This window comes from Chlorocebus sabaeus, chromosome 17, assembly GCF_047675955.1.
Source record: "Chlorocebus sabaeus isolate Y175 chromosome 17, mChlSab1.0.hap1, whole genome shotgun sequence".
NCBI lineage: Eukaryota > Metazoa > Chordata > Mammalia > Primates > Cercopithecidae > Chlorocebus > Chlorocebus sabaeus.
Window position 1 is genome coordinate 53,832,875 of NC_132920.1, and position 19,700 is coordinate 53,852,574.

The window sequence follows — 19,700 nt, forward strand, 5'->3', positions numbered from 1 at the left end:
GTTTGACAATTCCAGATATTTTTAAGCAGGATTGAGTCAGGCAGCCCACAGCACGGCATTCAAACTGTCTTAATCAGCCAGCCTGTTTGGCACACAAGGACTTTGTTTTATCCTAGTAGTAAATAATACTAAATCAAGCAATATGATGTACTGAATGTACCCAAAGTCACAGCATTCAGTATTTTACTACAGCCTGTCAGCGTCTCTTTTTACATGCTTGTTCTGTTCACTGCTGGTTGTTTTATTCATTGTAGCTTTTGAATTCCATCCTTAGCCAGGTCTGGATTCGTGGTTTTCATACATAATAGTCTCCTATGTTTTCTGCCAGTGTGGCCCTTCCTCCTTGCCCTCCTCCCTTTACATAGCATTGCCAAGTAGATGCAGCGTTCATTTTTGCCCAGAAGGGTTTCCTATTGTGGCACCTCATTTCCTTATTAAGATCATGGGATTTTGTCATTTGCCTCTTCTGTGGATGAGTGAATCTCATCCCAAGAGCCTGCTCTCGATGTATGGGGTTTCTTACACTGTTCCAGGTCTTCCGCTCCCAGGCTCCTCTTCATCTCTCCAGGTAGGTAGGTCTCTGAGGTCTTCACGTTCAAGCCCTCCCTTCAGCTCTGTGGCTGTCCTTGCTGCCTTCTGAAGAAGGACTTTGTTTGTCTTGTCTACCTCTCTGCTAGCTGCTCAGATTTTCCGGATAAGTCAAACCCGAACACATCAGAATGAACTTTCCCATTGACCTTGGTATTCTCCTCAAGCTATTCACCCTTTTTCTCTTCTGATTGCCAGGCTTTTTGAAGGCATACTCTACCCCATGTTCTCAGATGTGGAGATTTAACAGAACAGTTTAATTTTTTTAATGGGATCTGACACAGGATTGCTAATTCTTCATTTTGATAATAAAAACATATCACCATCATTTAGTAAAAGACAAAGAGATTTCAACCCACTAGTCAGAATATAATCTCAGATTAAACAACAGTCCTTTTAAGTAAATACATTCAGCTTTATTATCAGAAAACCTTTCTCTCTGCTTCTTTAATTTTGCCAACTGTGAATACTGTGTCTCCGACTAGAATTTGACAGCTACTGTGTACGCTCACTCTGTCTGCCTCCTCTTTATCCACTGCCTTCTCAACCTTTGTGTTAATAGCTTGGCATCCCCTCAGACCACTCTGCCCTTGTCCTCTCAAAGATGACCACGAATTCCTGACAGCCAGGCCTGTGTCTGTCTTGCCTGTTGTGTTGCCGCGATGATCCACCCTCTGGGTGACTCTCTGCTCTTTTGACTTCTGGGACTACTCCGCAGTTCTCTTCCCCTCTGCCTCCTGGGTCTCCACGGAAGCTTGTGTCTTGTTCCCCTCTTCATAACAGCAGGTTCACTTCCCTGCAAACTTGCTTCCTCTCTCCCCACACTGCTCATCCACCCCCATCTCTGTGTAAAATGAGTACCAAATGGTATCTTGGAACCTCAGGCTTTGTTTCTGACTCCTCACTTTCTCTCTCCATATGCATTCCTCCAGCATTTTTGACTCCTGCAGTGTGTCTGGAGCTGATCAAATCTGACTTCAGACCCTCAACCGCTGCTTTGCAGTCTTCTTTGGCCACAAGGCAGATGGCTGGAATTTCAGAGCCCTGCTCTTTCACATGTCAGCAGAATAACCTTGGACAATTTATTTAATGTTTCCAAGCCTGCTTCTGCATCTGTTAATGGGACTCCTGCTATCTATCTCAATACTTGTGGCAAAGATTAGAGAGAATGCATGCAAAATGCCAGTCATGATACCTGGTACGTAACAGGCCCTGAAAAATGGCAGCTCTTCTTTTGTGGAGTCATATAGTCAAAGAGGGCTTGGAGGGAAGTAATTCATTCCCCTTTGCACTTTTACTGATCTGAGCCTGTCCTCTGCTGTTTCTCCCAGTGCCTAGGACTTACCACTTATGTCTAAAGTAACAGTGACACCAGCTGTCAGGTGACTAATTTTAACAAAGCCTTCTTTGAGCAATTGATAGTTGGAAGGCGATTCCAAATTTTCATTGGGGAAATAGAAATATTGTGCTTAAAAGATATGAAGTGTCCATATGGCTGAAAGGAGGCGATTGCGTGTTCACTCTTGATACCATGGCAGCCAGCTGGAGCACAGGCGCCAGCTCAGCATCGGCCAGGATGAGTGCACATTTTCTTAGCAGGAGTTGCTCTAGCATTTTGAGAATTCAGTGTGCTAACAAGAATATTAATCTGCTGTGATAATTCCTCTCCTCTCATTGTAGAGGACAGTGTTGTATGGGAAGAAGATCAAGTTCTATGTAATCTTGCTTTTGCATTATCCATAGCACTTTCATATTGGTAAATATAGAAGGTGATCAATACAGATGTTAATAGTTTGCATGAGAAGCATGAGAAGGAAAACCTAACTGGGCTTACCTATAGGTCCATCTTGTATGTTTTTTCCTTAAACACTCAGAACACAAGTGTAATTAGACTCAAATGGGGAAATTGTTTATCTTGAGCAAGTCCGGAGGTGACGTAAAGAATGTCTATGCAGAAGGTTGTTAGTCTTTGTATCCACATGCAATTGCTGATTCCTGTTAGGGTTGCCTCTGCCTCTGGACCTCTTGGTGGGACAGTTCGTGGAGTAGTTTTATTGTGAGTAGTTTTATTTGTGAGGTACCATTTGTTTATGCCATATTATTTTTTGTTTGTCTCCAATTTGTTTTAACATCAGTGATGTGGCAGTAAGGGTACAGTCTTCAGATTCTTGATTGCTTATGCAGTTACATGTTTTTTAAATCTAATATTGGATACTAATGACAGAGAACCTAATGACTCAGTCTTTTTTTTTTTTTTTTTTTTTTTGAGACGGAGTCTCACTCCATCGCCAGGCTGGAGTGCAGTGGCGCGATCTCGGCTCACTGCAGCCTCCACCTCCCCGAATCAAGTGATTCTCCTGCCCCAGCCTCCTGAGTAGCTGGGACTACAGGCCCGCACCACCATGCCCAGCTAAGTTTTGTATTTTTAGTAGAGATAGGGTTTCACCATGTTGGCCAGGATGGTCTTGATCTCCTGACCTTGTGATTCGCCTGCTTCAGCCTCCCGAAGTGCTGGGATTACAGGCATGAGCCACCGTGCCTGGCCAAGACTCAGTTCTTTCTGTATTGACAGAGTTCTTGATATTTCCTTCCTCTGGTTTGAGTGTGTCCAGGTTGAGAGGAGACCAAGAAAACATATGCCCCAAGCCTTACCAGTTGGTATGAAAAGTGACCCACATATAAAAACCATCCTGGGCCACTTGGGGAAGGTTGCCTTCCTCTCCCTTATAATCCTGTACATTTGTGTACTTTACCAAGTTATAACGTACATTCTCACTTTACCTATCAGTAGACTTGTGAGGTGGATGAGACAGAGATTCCAGATCCCTTTCACAAGGAAACAGAAGCCCAAAGTGGTTGAAGTTTACCTGTATTAAATGAAGATGCTGGCTGTGAGTCGGTCTTGATTCCAGACCCTGTGGGGTTAGTCAGTACGTGTTGTTGAATGCCTGCCAAGGCCCCACACTGTGGCGATGGTAAGGCACAGTAGAGAACAATATAGGTGTGCTTCCTGACCTAGTGGAGGATACATCTAGTGGGAAAGTTATTGAATAGATTTTATAGATAATCACTGCTGAGACAAATGCTTCAAACAAGGAGTATTGGGCACCATGGAAGGCCTCATTATTTGGGGGATTCATGGAAGATTTAATTGAAAATGTAAGACAGTATATTGCCTTTTTGTTAGTAGTGCTACATTAAGAAATAATTATGAAACATTTTAACATCGTGTACTGAAATACTAAGTTGTAATCCAAAATTGATAAAGATTATTCATACTAAAGAATTAAATAGGGTTACGGGAGGCGGAGCTTGCAGTGAGCCGAGATCCGGCCACTGTACTCCAGCCTGGGCGGCAGAGCGAGACTCCGTCTCAAAAAAAAAAAAAAAAATAGGGTTAGAATTTTTAAGGTTTCTTTATTACTTTGATTTTTTAAATTATGTATCTTGAAAATGAATTTCAGTTTGGCCAGTTTAATCTGAAGAATTAGGTAAAGAAAAAATTTAAATCTACCGTAAGTCAGATCAGATGATGCACTGGTTCCCTAGACTGAGCTGCAGAAGATTCAGAGACAGTGTTATCCTTAGCTTTGGCAGGTGGCACACGTCTCTTCACCATCACTTGTTACTTTCAGAGGCAAGATGGCTTTGTGGGCAAGATCATGGGGCAGGACTGAGATGGCATAGGGCCAAATCCTGGCCTTCCCAGTTACCAGCTGAGTAAACTTGGGCAAGGCCCTTACCCATTTGGTGCCTCAGTTTGCTGATTCGGAGAATGGAGATGATAGTAATAGTACTTTCTTAACGTTTTTGTGAAGGTTTAAATGAGTTCATTTTTGCAAAGTGTTCAGAATTGTGCCTCACACTTAGTAGGCACTCAGTAAAGTTCTACCGCTGCAGTTTTATGATCAGGGTGGTAAAGGGGCCTCTGAGTGCAGTGAGGCTGGAACCAGGAGAAAGAAATTGGTCTGTGCCTGGGCCGAATCTAGGACCCTGGCCTTGTTAGCCCCTTGTACTAATTAGGCGAACACAGGCATCTTACTGTAGGGATAGTCATGCTGATGCAATAAGTGTGGATGGTTGCTTAAATAGTGCTTGCCCCCTTTTCGGTAGTAAAACTTCAACTTACCTTCCATATCATAGATCCTGAGGTTTAGAATGTTATCCTTTGTGATTTTACAAAAAGACAAATTACTTGAAGAAGGCAATTATTTGCTTTCTTTAAGCCATTTAGTTTTTTTATTTAACTTTCTTTTGCCAAATGCCATCAACAAATATTTGGTGATCTTAGAGAATAGCCACAAAAAATATGTAAGACTTAAGTTTTGTTTTGATTTGCATTTCATGGTATTCCCAGTGGAAGGAACCTAGTATAATAATTTACTAGCATCATATAGATCTTGAAACCAGGAGGAGAAGAGAGGCTATTTATATAGAACAAGAAGAGATACCAGTGAGTAACTGATTTATTCAAAAAGAATTTACTGTGCTGTTTAGACCAAACAGAGGCTGTCTCCCCATAGTCCTTCCCAAAGGAAATGCCCAGGAGTTTCCAAACTCACATATACCTAGAAGGAACTTGAGAAATCACTTAATCCAGTCTGTCTCCATCACAAGAGGGACTCCAAAATGGTGATAGCTTTTCAGAAAAGGTCGTGAGTACACCTTAAGGATTCTGGGGATGTGGGAAAAAAGCCCGAATTTCTTACAGAAGAATATAGAGTGAGCTTAGGCATTACTTTTAGGATACAGTGGGGTGGAATCTCAACCTGGCATGTTCAAAAACGGCTGCTGAGGAAAGAATATGAGTACCAGGTGGGCAGGGAATATCCTTTTAAATCACTTTTTAAGTGATGGTATCTGTTGTGAAAACTATTCTCTCAGAAGCCCTCTGGCAAGTATCGCCAGGACTGTTCTCCTGGCGGCATTGAAGGAAACTTTGCATGGACAGAGCTTAGGGCGATTATGAGTTTTCTATGTATAGGCTGTAGTAATGTTTATATTGCCAAACTACAGATTTCATGTTTTTATTTCTAAAGAATGACTATAAATCTCACTAATTGAAAACAATTCGAATTCAGAAATAATAGCTTCTATAGAGTGGGTCAGAATTAAAGGTTAGCTTAAGAAAGTTGTAGGAAAAAAATTAATTTTACAATCATTCTTAGACATTTTATAAATATCAAATTTTATGCTTTTATTCCTGGTGTATGTAGAACAAGCCCAATTTGAATTAATGAAAAGTATGATTAATTTTATTTTTTTTTTTTTTAATTTTCATTTATTTATTTATTTTTTACCAGGAGTGGTGGCATGCACCTGTAATCCCAAACACTTTAGGAGGTTTAGAAGGGAGGATTGCTTGAGCCCAGGAGTTTGAGACCAGTCAGGGCAAGACAATGAGACCCTGTCTCTACAAAACATTTTAAAATTAGCTGGGCACGGTGGCGTGCACCTGAAACAAAAGTAAAAGCTTGAACTGAGTGTTGGCACGTAGTAATTTTGGGTTACATTCCTTAATGAGCAGATGGAAATCTCATTAATAGTACTAAGTATTATTAGTATGCTAACTATATAATAATAAGTATTTCTAATACTCTAAGTTACGTAGATGCTTATTTAGGGTTTAATCATTATTGCTTCTCAAATAGTTAAAACTAGCAAAAGCCCTCTAAATGTTATTTCTATTGGTAATGCTACTCCTTTTTTTTTTTTTTTTTTTTTTTTTGGGACAGAGGCCCTTAGGCTGGAGTACAGTGGCCCGATCTTGGCTCACTGCAACCTCCACCTCCTGGGTTTAAGTGATTCTCCTGCCTCAGTTTCCCGAGGAGTAGCTGGGATTACAGGCATGCACCATGACACCCAGCTAATTTTTGTATTTTTAGTAGAGACGGGTTTCCCCATATTGGCCCAGGCTGGTCTCGAACTCCTGACCTCAAGTGGTCTGCCCGCCTTGACCTTCCAAAGTGCAGGTATTACAGGTGTGAGCCACTATGCCCAGCCAGTATGATGCTACTCTTCAAATTATTTGGCCTTGAATGGAAAACAGTGGTCGTCTCTTTTGATCCCCTCACCCAGTGTTCTAGTGTGCCATTTACTTTACCCTCCTTTATCCTACTTAGATTGTAAGTTGGAGGTGTCAGTATCATCTTTTTTTATAGGAGAGGGAACTACTTGTCTAGCAGATTAATTGTGAACAGATCAAGGTGGCATATGGTAATCTGCTATCAAGAGATCTTTCCAGCCTTCTCTCCAGATACTCTCATTTTGATACCCTGTTGTTCAGGCAGACTGTACCATCATCCCTAGGGATCACCCTCTCATCACTGTGCATCATATATCACATTCATGCCTGTGCTTCTCCTTTGCTCTTATTTATTTGATTCAAAGCATAACAGGGTCCTTCTTTGTCTGGCTTCCTCCCTTCTCAACTCCTGCAGCACTTAACATTATAATATACTAGCGTTATTTAAAAATACTTGCCGATGATCTATTTTACAGATAAGGAAATTGAGGCACAGATAAGTAGTTTACCCACGGGCACAGACCTAATAAGTGCAGAAAACTGGTGCAGATATTGCTCTTATGGCTGTTCAGATTTGATGGATGATAAATTGAATACAGAGAGAGACCATTTAAGAAGCTATTGTCATCATCTGGTAGATTAGGGCCTGAACTAGGTTGATAATAATAGGAATGGACAGAAGATGGACAGGAAAAATAATTAGAGAATACCAAAAGGAGTGTCAAAGAGGGAGATGGTGGGGTCTGGGGAAAATATTCAATTTACAATTTTTAATGGGGTATTGTGGTCAGGCTAGACCTCATTGAGAAGATTTTTTTTTTCTTCATACATTTAGTTTTAAACCTCACATTTGTCCCCAGCAGAACATTTGGGAATCAGTTAAAAGTGATTTCAGGTGGGAATAACCTGCAAGCTGTGTAGTATCTCTTGTAAGAGATCTGGCACTGAGCGGTTTTCTTAGTGGTAAAATAGAGATACTATATACCACATGAAAGAACAATGTTCTCATACAGTCTTTGTTGCATCTGTTTTCTTATCCATTCCTTCAGGACCTATGGACTGCTTACAATATTCTTAATACTGTGTGGGCTCTGGAGAAACTGCAACTGACAAGGCCAACATGGTCTCTCTTCCCCGGGGATCTTAGAGTTTAGTAAGGGAGATTTACCATCATCAAACAATTAGTTAATTAAAACTGTAACAGATCTTACAAACGTGAAACCCAAGGAACTTGAGAACTGGAGAACCCAATCTAATCTTGGAGTTCAAGGAAACTCCAAGAGGATTTGACATGTTAGTTGAGTATTTCAGGGTAAGCAACTTGCTTAAAGCAAACCAGCAATCAAGACCCTTTAACCCACACTATTGCCTTTCTTGTCTAAAGTTTTTATTTTACAGGCAAATATATTCAAAGGGTCAAGTTAGGAACATGCGTGTAATGGAAAGAAGTGGTGTTGGGAGACTTGGGTTCTGTTTACTCTCTGCTACTTTATGCATACAAGCAATTTAGCCTGGAGAGAGAATTCACCTTCCTATAGACTTCTAGATCAGCTGTGTCTGGACTTAGTCCAGCTGTGTTTTCTGGCAGTTGTTTTTGGTATCCCCTGATCCCTGAATTCCGGACCAGCTCAACCAGAATTTCTTACAGCCACCATTCTTGTGATTTCTCGGTTGGCCCATCTTCTCAGGTCTCAGTGATGCTTCTGTTACTCTGAGCAATATTGAAGCCTTCTACCTAAAAGACATACCTTTCGTCTTTACCCTCTGCTTCTTTGATTTTTATTTTTTGTTGATAGAGTAGTAAGCCACTGTAAAATTTATATTTTAATGTGTGGCTTCATCCTCTTCCTCAGTACTTGTGAGACACCTCTTTTCAAATTTTTCTTTCTCAGCGCTGTAATTTATTAGGAGGTGTCTTTTTTAGTTTTATCTTTAATGGACACATAATTGTACATATTTATGAAGTGAGTGTGGTGTTTTGATACTTTTATTCAATGCATATTGATCAAATCAGAATAGTTAGCATATGTGTGACCTCAACATTTATAATTTCTTTGTGGTGAGATTGTTCAAAATCTTCTCTTTTAGTTATTTTGAATTTAATATATTATTGTTTATTCTAGTTAACATGCATACTGTGGAATGGAACCCTAGAACTTATTCCTCTTATCTTACTGTAACTTTGTACCTGTTAGCCTTTTCCCCATCCCCTTCACCCCACTACCCTTCCTAGGCTCTCTTAATTACTATTCAACTTGCTACTTCTATGAGATCAACTTCTTTAGATTACACATATGAGTGAGATTATGTGATATGTCTTTCTGAGTCTGACTTATTTCACTTAAATAATGTCCTCCAGGCTCATCTATGTTACATGTCTCAAATGACATGATTTCATTCTTTTTTATGGCTGAATAGTACATTGTGTGAAATATACACATTTTCTTTATCCATTCATCTGTTGAGGGACACTTAAGTTGATTCCATATCTTGACTCTTGTGAATAATGCTGTGGTAAATATGGGAGTGCAGATATATCTTCGATATGCTGATTTCATATCCTTGAGATATGTGTCTGGTAGTGGGATTGCTGGATCATATGGTAGTTCCATTTTGAATTTTTTGAGGAACCGCCATAATTTTTCATAATGGCTGTACTCATTTATATTCCCATCAACAATGTGTAAGAGTTCCCTTTTCTCTGCATCCTTGCCAGTATTTGTTATTTTTTGTCTTTTCGATAATAGCTATAATAACTGGGGTGAGATGATATCTCATTGTGGTTTTGATTTGCATTTCCCTTGTGATTGGTAATGCTGGGCATTTTTTTCATGTACTTGTTAGCCATTTGTATGTCTTCTTTTGAGAAATGTCATTCAGATCAGATCTTATGCCCAGTTTTAAAAATCGAATATTTCTTTTTTGCTATTGAGTTTTTTCTGTATTCTGGATATTAACAATCCCTTGTCAGATGCGTAGTGTGCAAATATTTTCTGTCATTCTGTAGGTTGTCTCTTCATTCTGTCGAGTCTTTTCTTGGCTGTGAAGAAGCTTTTTAGTTTGATAAAATCCCGTCTGTCTGTTTTGTTTTGTTTTGTTTTTTTGAGACGGAGTTTCACTCTTGTTGCCCAGGCTGGGGTGCAGTGTCGTGATCTTGGCTCACTGCAACCTCTGCCTCCCAGGTTCAAGCAATTCTCCCGACTCAACCTCCTGAGTAGCTGGGATTACAGGCACGCGCCACCATGCCCAGCTAATTTTTGTATTCTTAGTGGAGACAGGGTTTCGCCATGTTAGCCAGGCTGGTCTCGAACTCCTGACCTCAGGTGATCTGCCGCCTTGGCTGCTTAAAGTGCTGGGATTACAGGTATGAGCTACCGCGCCTGGCCTGTTTTTTGCTTTTGTTGTCTGTGCTTTTGAGGTCTTGTCCAAAGAAATCCTTGTCCAGACCAATGCCGTGAAGCATTTCTCTTGTTTTCCTTTGGTAGTTGCATAGTTTCAGGTCTTACATTTAAGGCTTTAACCCATTTTGAGTCAATTTTTGTATATGGTGAGAAATAGGGATCTTGTTTCATTCTTCTGCATGTGGATATCTGGTTTTTCCAGCACACTCAATGTGTGTTTTTGACACCTTTGTCGAAAATCAGTTGGCTGTAAATGAGTGGATTTATTTCTCTCTTTTTTAAAAAAAAAAATTTTTATTTCCATAGGTGTTTGGGGAACAGGTGGTATTTGGTTACATGAGTAAGTTCTTTAGTGGTGATTTGTGAGATTTTGGTTCAACCATCAACCAAGCAGTATACACTGAACCCAATTTGTAGTGGGTGGATTTATTTCTGGGTTCTCTATTTCATTGGTCAGTGTGTCAGTTTCTATGCTAGTACCATACTGTTTTGGTTACTATTGCTTTGTAGTGTAGTAATTTACATTCTCACCAACAGTGTGTAAGAATTTCCTTTTCTTTGCATTCTTTTGAAGTCAGGTAGTATGTTGCTTCCAGCTTTGTTCTTTTTCTTTAGCATTACTTTGGCTTTTTTGGGTCTTTTGTGGTTCTGTAAGAATTAGAGGATTGTTTTTTCTATTTCTATGAAGAATATCAATGGTATTTTGATAGCAGTTGCATTGAATCTATAGATTGCTTTGGGTAGTATGGACACTTTTAACAATTTTTTTTTCCTTTTTTTTTTTTTTTCTTTTGGAGACAGAGTCTTGCTCTGTCACCCAAGCTGGAGTTCAGTGGTGTGTTCTCTGATCACTGCAACCTTGGCCTCCCAGGTTCAAGCAATTCTCTTGCCTCAGCCTCCAGAGTAGGTAGGATTACAGGCATGTGCCACTGCACCTGGCTAATTTTTGTATTTTTAGTAGAGATGGAGTTTCACCATGTTGGCCAGTCTGGTCTCGAACTCCTGACCTCAAGTGATCTGCCTGCTTCGACCTCCCAAGGTGCTGGGATTGCAGGCGTGAGCCACCATGCCTGGCCACAATGTTAATTCTTCTAACCCATAAACACAGTATATCTTTCCATTTATTTGTGTCCTCTTCAATTTTTTTCATCAGTGTTTTATAGTTTTCTTTGTAGAGATTTTTTACCTATGTGGTTAAATTTATTCTTAGGTATTTTATTTTTTGTAGCTATTATAAATGGGATTGATTTTTAAAAATTTCTTATTTAGGTAGTTCACAATTGGTGTATAGAAATGCTACTGATTTTTCTATGTTCATTTTGTATCCTGCAACTTTATTTACTAATCCTCACAGGTTTTTTATGGAGTCTTTAGGGTTTTCTATATGTAAAATTATGTCATCTGCAAACAAGGACAATTTAGCTTCTGCTTTTCCAGTTTGGATGCCCTTTATTCCTTTCTCTTGCCTAATCTCTCTGTCCAGGACTTTCAGTACTATGTTGAATAAAAGTGGTGAGAGTAGATATTCTTGTCTTGTCTAGATCTTAGAAAAAAAGCTTTCAACTTTTCTTCATTCCATATGATGTTCATTGTGTATTTGTCATATGTGGCCTTTATTGTGCTGAGATAACGAGGCACCTCTTTTCTCAGCCTTATAGACTGCTCCTCAGAACCAAAAATAGCAACAACAAGAGAGACTCTCATGGAGTATTCAGGCTGACCAGCGCTTTTCAGATCATGGCAAGCCAATGGCATGGCGTGGCCTCACTTGCCTGAACAGTGATGCTCATCCTGTAATGAAATTGCTTGTTTCTTCTTAAGCATGGCAGTGCCATGACTTGAACATGGGAGGGCCAGCACTCAGTGAAATAGATGTGTAGTGATGGTTGAGTCACTTCGTCTCTCTGAGCCTTAATGTCTATTTTGTATAATGAAAGTTAAAATAGTTTATTTTGAGGAGATTAAATAAGATAATGTATATAAAAGGGCTACAGCTGAATCTGTACTGAGGGTCCACAAATGTTCGTGAGTTTTAAAAATCGATTCCAGATTTAACTATAGATTCAACAGCTATATATATATATATATATATATATATATATATATATATATATGTAAAACAAACACTATGGTCCTACTTTCACAAATAAGCTATTATATTTATGCTATTACTTTCATAAATAAGTGATTATATTTATATAAACTAGGACCATAATGTTTGTTTTTCACTACCTCATTTGACCATGCAAGGCAGAAAATAGTGTGAGGAAAATGTCAGCATAGATCCAGATGTTTTACGCTTTTAAATTTGAACTAAAATCTTTCATGGAGCATCTGATTCCTGTGAGGCTGTTGGAGCAAGACATCCATTTTCCCTTTAATTCTCCCTTTTCCCTGCCACCCACAATTTAGAAATATTAAGTATGTTTTGGCTCAGATTGCATTAGTCAGACTGGTGGAAGAAACAGCAAGAACCAGGAGAAATCTTTCTATTTTAGCCCTTCTCAATGTTAATACGTCCAAAATAAATGAATCTTTGAAGTTAAATGCTACAGACTAACATTTTAAAGGCCCGAAAGCTATAGTGTCAAGTTTTGTATCAAGAAAGGAATTTAAAATAACAACTTTGGTCATTTAAAAATCACAATATTTAAAGGCCAGTAAATGTGGGGGAAAATATTCAGCTGCATTAGTAATAAAAAGAATATAAAATAAAATGTTGACATACTATTTTAGCAATACAATTGGCATTTTTTTTTAATGTAACTGAAAGAAAAGAGGAGGAGCGATGTTGAATAGGGCATCTTGTACAGGCTGATGAAAGTATAAGTAGGCATAAGTTGCTCCTCGCAAAAGCAATTTAACAATATTTTTCAAGCGCTGTAGAGATGTTAATGCCTTTGACACAGTAATTCTACTTCTGGGAACATAGCCTAAGGAAATAATCAGGAATGCACATAAATATAACATCAGGAACTTTGTAACAACCTAAATGCCCAACAGTGGAGGATTGATTAAATGAAGTATGAAAATATATACAGTGTGCTTTTCTGCCATTAAGAACAGCAAGCTACTTGGAAAAATAATGATAGGAGAAAAAAGCTTGTAAAGTAATGTAAAGTGCAAAAAACAAATTATCATGAACTTAGTATTGTGAAATATAATCTGTTTATACACATATTCTGTGTGTGTGTATATGTGTGTACACACGTGTGTGTGTGTGACAAGTTAAAAAAAAATCACAATAAAAGATTACCTCTAGGTGATGAGAGTGTCGGTGGTGTTTATTTTCTTCTTTGTATATTTTCCAAATACTTATGTTTATAATTAGAAAAAAATTCATAATTTAAAAGTACATTACTTTAGAATACCTGGTACTGATACCACCACATGAAAACATAAGGAAAAAAAAGTCTAATGGTAATTACAACAGAATGCCATCAGTGCTTTTGATAGAGTGGTGGGACTTGGTGGTGGTAGTGGTGGTTTTTGTTATTTTACTATTTAATTGATCTGTTAAATAATTGTACATATGTATGGGTACATAGTGATGCTTTGATACATATAGTGTATTGTGATCAGACCAGGGTAATTAACATACTCATCTAAAGCATTTATCATTTCTTTGTGTTAGGAACTTTCAATATCCTCCTTTCACCCATTTGAAACTATATATTATTGTTAACTGTAGTCATCTTATAGTGCTATACAACAGCAGTTCTCAACTTTTTTGGCACCACGGACCGTTTTGTGGAAGACAGTTGTATTAGTCCATTTTCACACTGCTGATAAAGACATATCTGAGACTGGGCAATTTAAAACAGAAAGAGGTTTAATTTGACTCACAGTTCCATCTGACTAGGGAGGCCTCACAATCATGGTGGAAGACAAGGAGGAGCAAGTCACATCTTATGTGGATGGTGGCAGACAAAGAGCTTGTGCAGTGAAACTCCCCCTTATAATAGCTATCAGATGTTGTGAGACTTACTCACTGTCATGAGAACAGCTCAGAACGACCTTCCCCCATGATTCAGTTACCTCCTACCGGATCCCTCCCACAACACATGGGTATTCAAGATGAGATTTGGGTGGGGACATAGCCAAACCATATCATTCTGCCCCTGGCCCCTCCCAAATCTCATGTCCTCCCATTTCAAAACCAATCATGCCTTCCCAACAGTCCCCTAAACTCTTAACTCATTTCAGCATTAACTCAAAAGTCCACAGTCCAAATCTCATCCAAGACAAGGCAAGTCCCTTCCATCTATGAGCCTGTAAAATCAAAAGCAAGTTAGTTACTTCCTAGATACAATGGGAGTACAGGCATTGAATAAATACATCCATTCCAAATGGGAGACACTGACCAAAACAAAGGAGCTACAGGCCCCATACAAGTGCGAAATCCAGCAGGGCAATCAAATCTTAAAGCTCCAAAATGATCTCCTTTGACTCCATGTCTCACATCCAGGTCATGCTGATGCAAGAGGTGTGTTCCCACGGTCTTAGACAGCTTTGCCTCTGTGGCTTTGCAGGGTATAGCCCCTCACCTGGCTGCTTTCACGGCTGGCCTTGACTGTCTGGTGGCTTGTCCAGGTGCATGGTGCAAGCTGTCGGTGGATCTACCATTCTAGGGTCTGGAGAATGATGGCCCTCTTCTTGCAGTTCCAGTAGGCACTGCCCCAGGAGGGACTCTGTGTGGGGGCTCCAACCCCACATTTCCTTTCTGCACTTCCCTAGCAGAGGTTTCCCATGAGGGCCTTGCCACTGCAGCAAACTTTTGTCTGGGCATCCAGGCATTTCCATACATCTTCTGAAATCTAGGCAAAGATTCCCAAACCTCAATTCTTGACTTCTGTGCACCCGCAGGCTCAACACTACATGGAAGCTGCCAAGGTTTGGGGTTTCCACCCTCTGAAGCAACAGCCCAAGCTATACTTTGGCCCCTTTTGGTCAGAGCTGGAGTGGCTGGGATGCAGGGCACCCGGTCCCTAGACTGCACACAGCATGGGAACCCTGGACCAGGCCCAGGATACAGTTTTCTCCTAGGCCTCTGGGCCTGTGATTGAAGGGGCTGCCATGAAGACCTTTGACATGCCCTGGAGACATTTTAGTCATTGTCTTGGGGATTAACATTCAGCTTCTCCTTACTTATGCAAGTTTCTTCAGCCAACTTGAATTTCTCCTCAGAAAATGTTTTTTTTTTTCTTTTTCTGTCACATTGTCAGCCTGTAAATTTCCCAAACTTTTATACTCTGCTTCCCTTGTAAACTGAATGCCTTTAACAGCACCCAAGTTACCTCTTGAATGTTTTGCTGCTTAGAAATTTATTCCACCTGGCCGGGCGCGGTGGCTCAAGCCTGTAATCCCAGCACTTTGGGAGGCCGAGACGGGCGGATCACGAGGTCAGGAGATCAAGACCATCCTGGCTAACCCGGTGAAACCCCGTCTCTACTAAAAAAAAAAAAAAAAATACAAAAATCTAGCCGGGCGAGGTGGCGGGCGCCTGTAGTCCCAGCTACTCGGGAGTCTCGAGGCAGGAGAATGGCGTGAACCCGGGAGGCGGAGCTTGCAGTGAGCTGAGATCCGGCCACTGCACTCCAGCCTGGGCGACAGAGCGAAACTCTGCCTCAAAAAAAAAAAAAAAAAAAAGAAAGAAATTTATTCCACCAGATACCTAAATCATCTCTCTCAAGTTCAAAGTTCCACAAATCTCTAGGATGGGGCAAAATGCTGCCAGTCTCTTCGCTAAAACATAACAAGTCACCTTTGCTCCAGTTCCCAACAAGTTCCTCATCTTCCACCTCAGCCTGGACTTGATTGTCCATATTGCTATCAGGCTTTTGGTCAAAGCCCTTCAACAAATCTCTAGGAAGTTCCAAACTTTCCCACATTTTCCTGTCTTCTGAGCCCTCCAGACTGCTCCAGCCTCCGCCTGTGAACCAGTTCCAAAGCCACTTCCACATTTTTGGGTATCTTTTCAGCAGCACCCCACTTTACTGGTACTAATTTAGTCTATTAGTCTGTTTTCATGCTGCTGATAAAGACATACCTGAGACTGGGCAATTTATAAAAGAAAGAGGTTTAATTGGACTTACAGTTCCATGTGGCTAGGGAGGCTTCACAATCATGGTGGAAGGCAAGGAGGAGCAAGTCACATCTTACGTTGATGACGTCAGGCAAAGAGAGCTTGTGCAGGAAAACTCCCCCTTATAATAACCATCAGATCTCATGAAACTTACTATCATGAGAACAGCACGGGAAGGACCTGCCCCATGATTCAATTACCTCCTACCGGGTCCCTCCCACAACACATGGGAATTCAAGAAGAGATTTGGGTGGACACACAACCAAATCATATGAGTGGTGTTTCCACAGACCAGTGTTGGAAATGGTTCTGGGACAAATCAAGCTCATTACATTTACTGTGCACTTTATTTCTATTATTATTACATTTGTAATATATAATGAAATAATTATGCAACTCACCGTAAGGTAGATTCAATGGGAGCCCTGAGCTTGTTTTCCTGCAACTGGACAGTCCCATCTGGGGTTGATGGGAAACAGATCAGATCATCAGGCATTAGATTCTCATAAGGAGCACACAACCTAGATCCCTTGCATGGGCAGTTGACAATAGGGCTCATGCTCTTATGAGAATCTAATGTGGGCGGTGACCTGACAGGAAGTGGAGCTCAGGCAGTAATGCAAGTGATGGGGAGTGGCTATAAATATGGATGAAGGTTCGCTCACCTGCCCACCGCTCACCTCCTGCTGTGCATCCCAGTTCCTCACAGGTACTGGTTTGTAGCTCAGGGGTTGGGGATCCCTGCCATAGAACACTAGAACTTATTCCTCCTATAGCTATAATTTTGTTAGAGATTTGATGTTTTTAATATTTTTCTTTAATGTGCTTCTGTTGAGAATATATCTTATATTAGGAAAACAAATATAAATGTATTAAAATACTTTATAAATCTAGGTCATGTTTGAATGGAGGTAGCATTTCCAGCTGTTCTCTTGTGAGTGTGATCTATCTTGAGAATGATAAAAACTGTTAATAATGGTGGCAAATTATAGACATTTTCTCTACTCCTACAGAGATTCCTGAAATTCCAGAAAGCATTTCATTCTGTAAAGCACTGCAGGTAGCTGACTTCAGCGGAAACCCACTGACTAGGTAAGCTTTCTGCTTACTTTTCTATCTATAGTAGTAACGATATCTTTTTTGAGAGCCAAGCAAAGAACACAGTCAGGTTAACCATCTTGGAGGTACCTAGATGGCTCACTATCTTCATCACGGATGGTTGACTTTCACAGATACTTCTTTATAAATAGCCCTGTACAATGAAAGGCACACTATTCTATTGATAGAAACCTCAAAGGATGTTGTAGGGATAAGGTGCAGCACAGCGAAGTGTACAAAACAGGATGAGGAGTGCATTTCTGAAGCAATGTGAAGAGTTGTAGTAGTTTATAAACCCCCATTGATCTGTCCTGTCTTGTGGGGTAAGGCAGGTTTCTAAACTCCCAGAGAGCTTACACCAGAGTTATCCAAGGAGAAATCATATTACAGTTATTTTTTTGTATTGCAGTAATGAAACGTGTTTACTATCTTTTTTTTTTTTTTTTTTTTTTTTTTTTTTTGAGATGGAGTCTCGCTTAATCACCCAGGCTGGAGTTGTGTGGCACCATCTCAGCTCACTGCAACCTCCGCCTCCTGGGTTCAAGTGGTTCTCCTGCCTCGGCCTCCTGAGTAGCTGGGACTACAGGTGTGCACCACCACGCCCGGCTAATTTTTGTATTTTTAGTAGAGGTAGGGTTTCACCATATTGGCCAGGATGATCTCAATCTCCTGACCTCCTGATCCACCCACCTCGCCTTCAAAAGTGCTGGGATTACAGGCCCGAGCCACCTCACCTGGCCATACTGTCTTTTACTGTCTTAACTTTCCTCTAACTCTCCATTAAAAACAAATGAACATCAACAACAAGAAAAACAAAAACCTCCTATGAACATCATTATTTCTTTAACAATAGCTGTGGGGATTTCTTTGTTTTTGTTTTTGTTTTCCTTCAAATAAAGCTACTGTGTCAGTTTTACTACTTATTCCAGCTTTACCCTTCCTCGTATGACACAGTCTGTTACCCAGGCGTGGCTGAGTGGCACTGCTGTGAGCTGTTCCTTATGGCTCCTGGCTTAGTCATGAGTCCACTGACCACTGGCTTCCAGGCATCTTGTTAGTAGGATAACTGAATTGTGCCCGCGTGGCAATGCAGAGATAGCCCTTGGGTGTCTGTTTTAGATGTCTCTTTGGGCCAGGTGGGTCCATTTATAAGATTTCTCAAGAATCTGAAAGGAACCTCAGAAGAAATGCACTCTTCCCGTCCCTTCTTTTCTGTCTTTTCTCTTTTGATCTAGGAAAATTAAGATTAAACTAAAATTTCTGAGTCATCTCACCCACTTCAAAATTGCTTGGTACTTCTTGGGTATGGAGTGCTGGAGAATGCACTATTTAGTTTTATGTTTACAATACCTTGTTATTGCCAATAAATAAATGTGTTTTCTTTTTAAAACTTTTTCTGATTGTCCTCCTTTGAATTGTAGTGATTAAGTTACATGTAACATTTATTACTGAAGAATAGTAATCTAGTAAGCTATACTCCAATAGCTTTCTTACTTATCACTGTCCTTCCAACCTTATCCTCTTTCCCCACCGTCTTCCATTCAGCTGTCTCTTAAAACCTTTCTATAACTCCCATCTCTGTAAGATAAAGTCAAGCTCCTCCCTGTGCTATGTGAGCCTCTTCTTGCCCCTCCATCTGACCCTGGTCTATCTCTCCATCTTCATTGACCTCAGTTGCCTGTGCTGGACGTCAGTCTCTGCTGTAATATAAAGTGCTTCTAGTTAGTTCATTTCATGCCTCTGTCTTGACAGTACCGACCCTTTCACCTTCCTTAAGATGCAGTTTGAGCATCATACACGTTTTCGGGAAGGCTTTCCCAGTTACTACCCACAGGCCCCTCCTCTGGGCTCCCGTAATGCTCTCTGTGTACTTTTTTCATAACACTTGAAGTTTACCCTTAAGTTACTTCTCTGACCAAGACTCCTTGACCAATCTGAGGAAGTTACTTGTATTCCTGGAATGGAGTAAGTGCTCAATAAATGTTTGTTGAACTGGACTAAGCTGAAGGCAGCTTACAGGGTTTGGCAAGCTGGGAAATACATTATGTTGCTGTTGGGTTTTTTTTTAACCATTCGGTTGCTTTTTCCTTTTTTCTATTTTTTTTTTTTTTGATTTTCCTTTTCTAATGTCTGCTGACATTTGACTTTACTATTATTTCAATTCTCTCTCAACTGGAACACACGTAGATTGTGTGAGGCTTTACTGTTTTGTTTATTTTAATTCTGGCTTTCTATTTGGCAGGTTTCTTAAGGTAAAGCCATTTTAATTTGACAGGTGTGCTTTTTTTTTTTAAGAATTAAGATAATATCTGTGAGTTGAAGGGACTTTAAAAATGATTTAGTTTGGCTTACTTATTTTATGGCTCAAGAAACTGAGGCATGTGTAGGTTAAATTACCTTTCAAGATCACACAGCTAATGAGTGGGAAGCTCGGACTGCAGTTCATTTCTCCTAACCTTGGGTCTGTACTTCAATCACACCTGTACTAGTTTAGCTCTTGTGT

At 40.2% G+C, this 19,700-nt stretch overlaps 1 protein-coding gene across 1 annotated transcript in view; it reads left to right on the top strand.

Moving 5' to 3' along the window:
* Positions 1 to 19,700, top strand: part of LRRC1 (leucine rich repeat containing 1) — a 128,914-nt gene that overhangs the window by 65,585 nt on the left and 43,629 nt on the right. Inside the window, exon 3 of the mRNA XM_007972221.3 lies at positions 17,113 to 17,191. Within this exon, the coding sequence (XP_007970412.1) occupies positions 17,113 to 17,191 (79 nt within the window). The remainder of the gene's footprint in view (positions 1 to 17,112; positions 17,192 to 19,700) is intronic.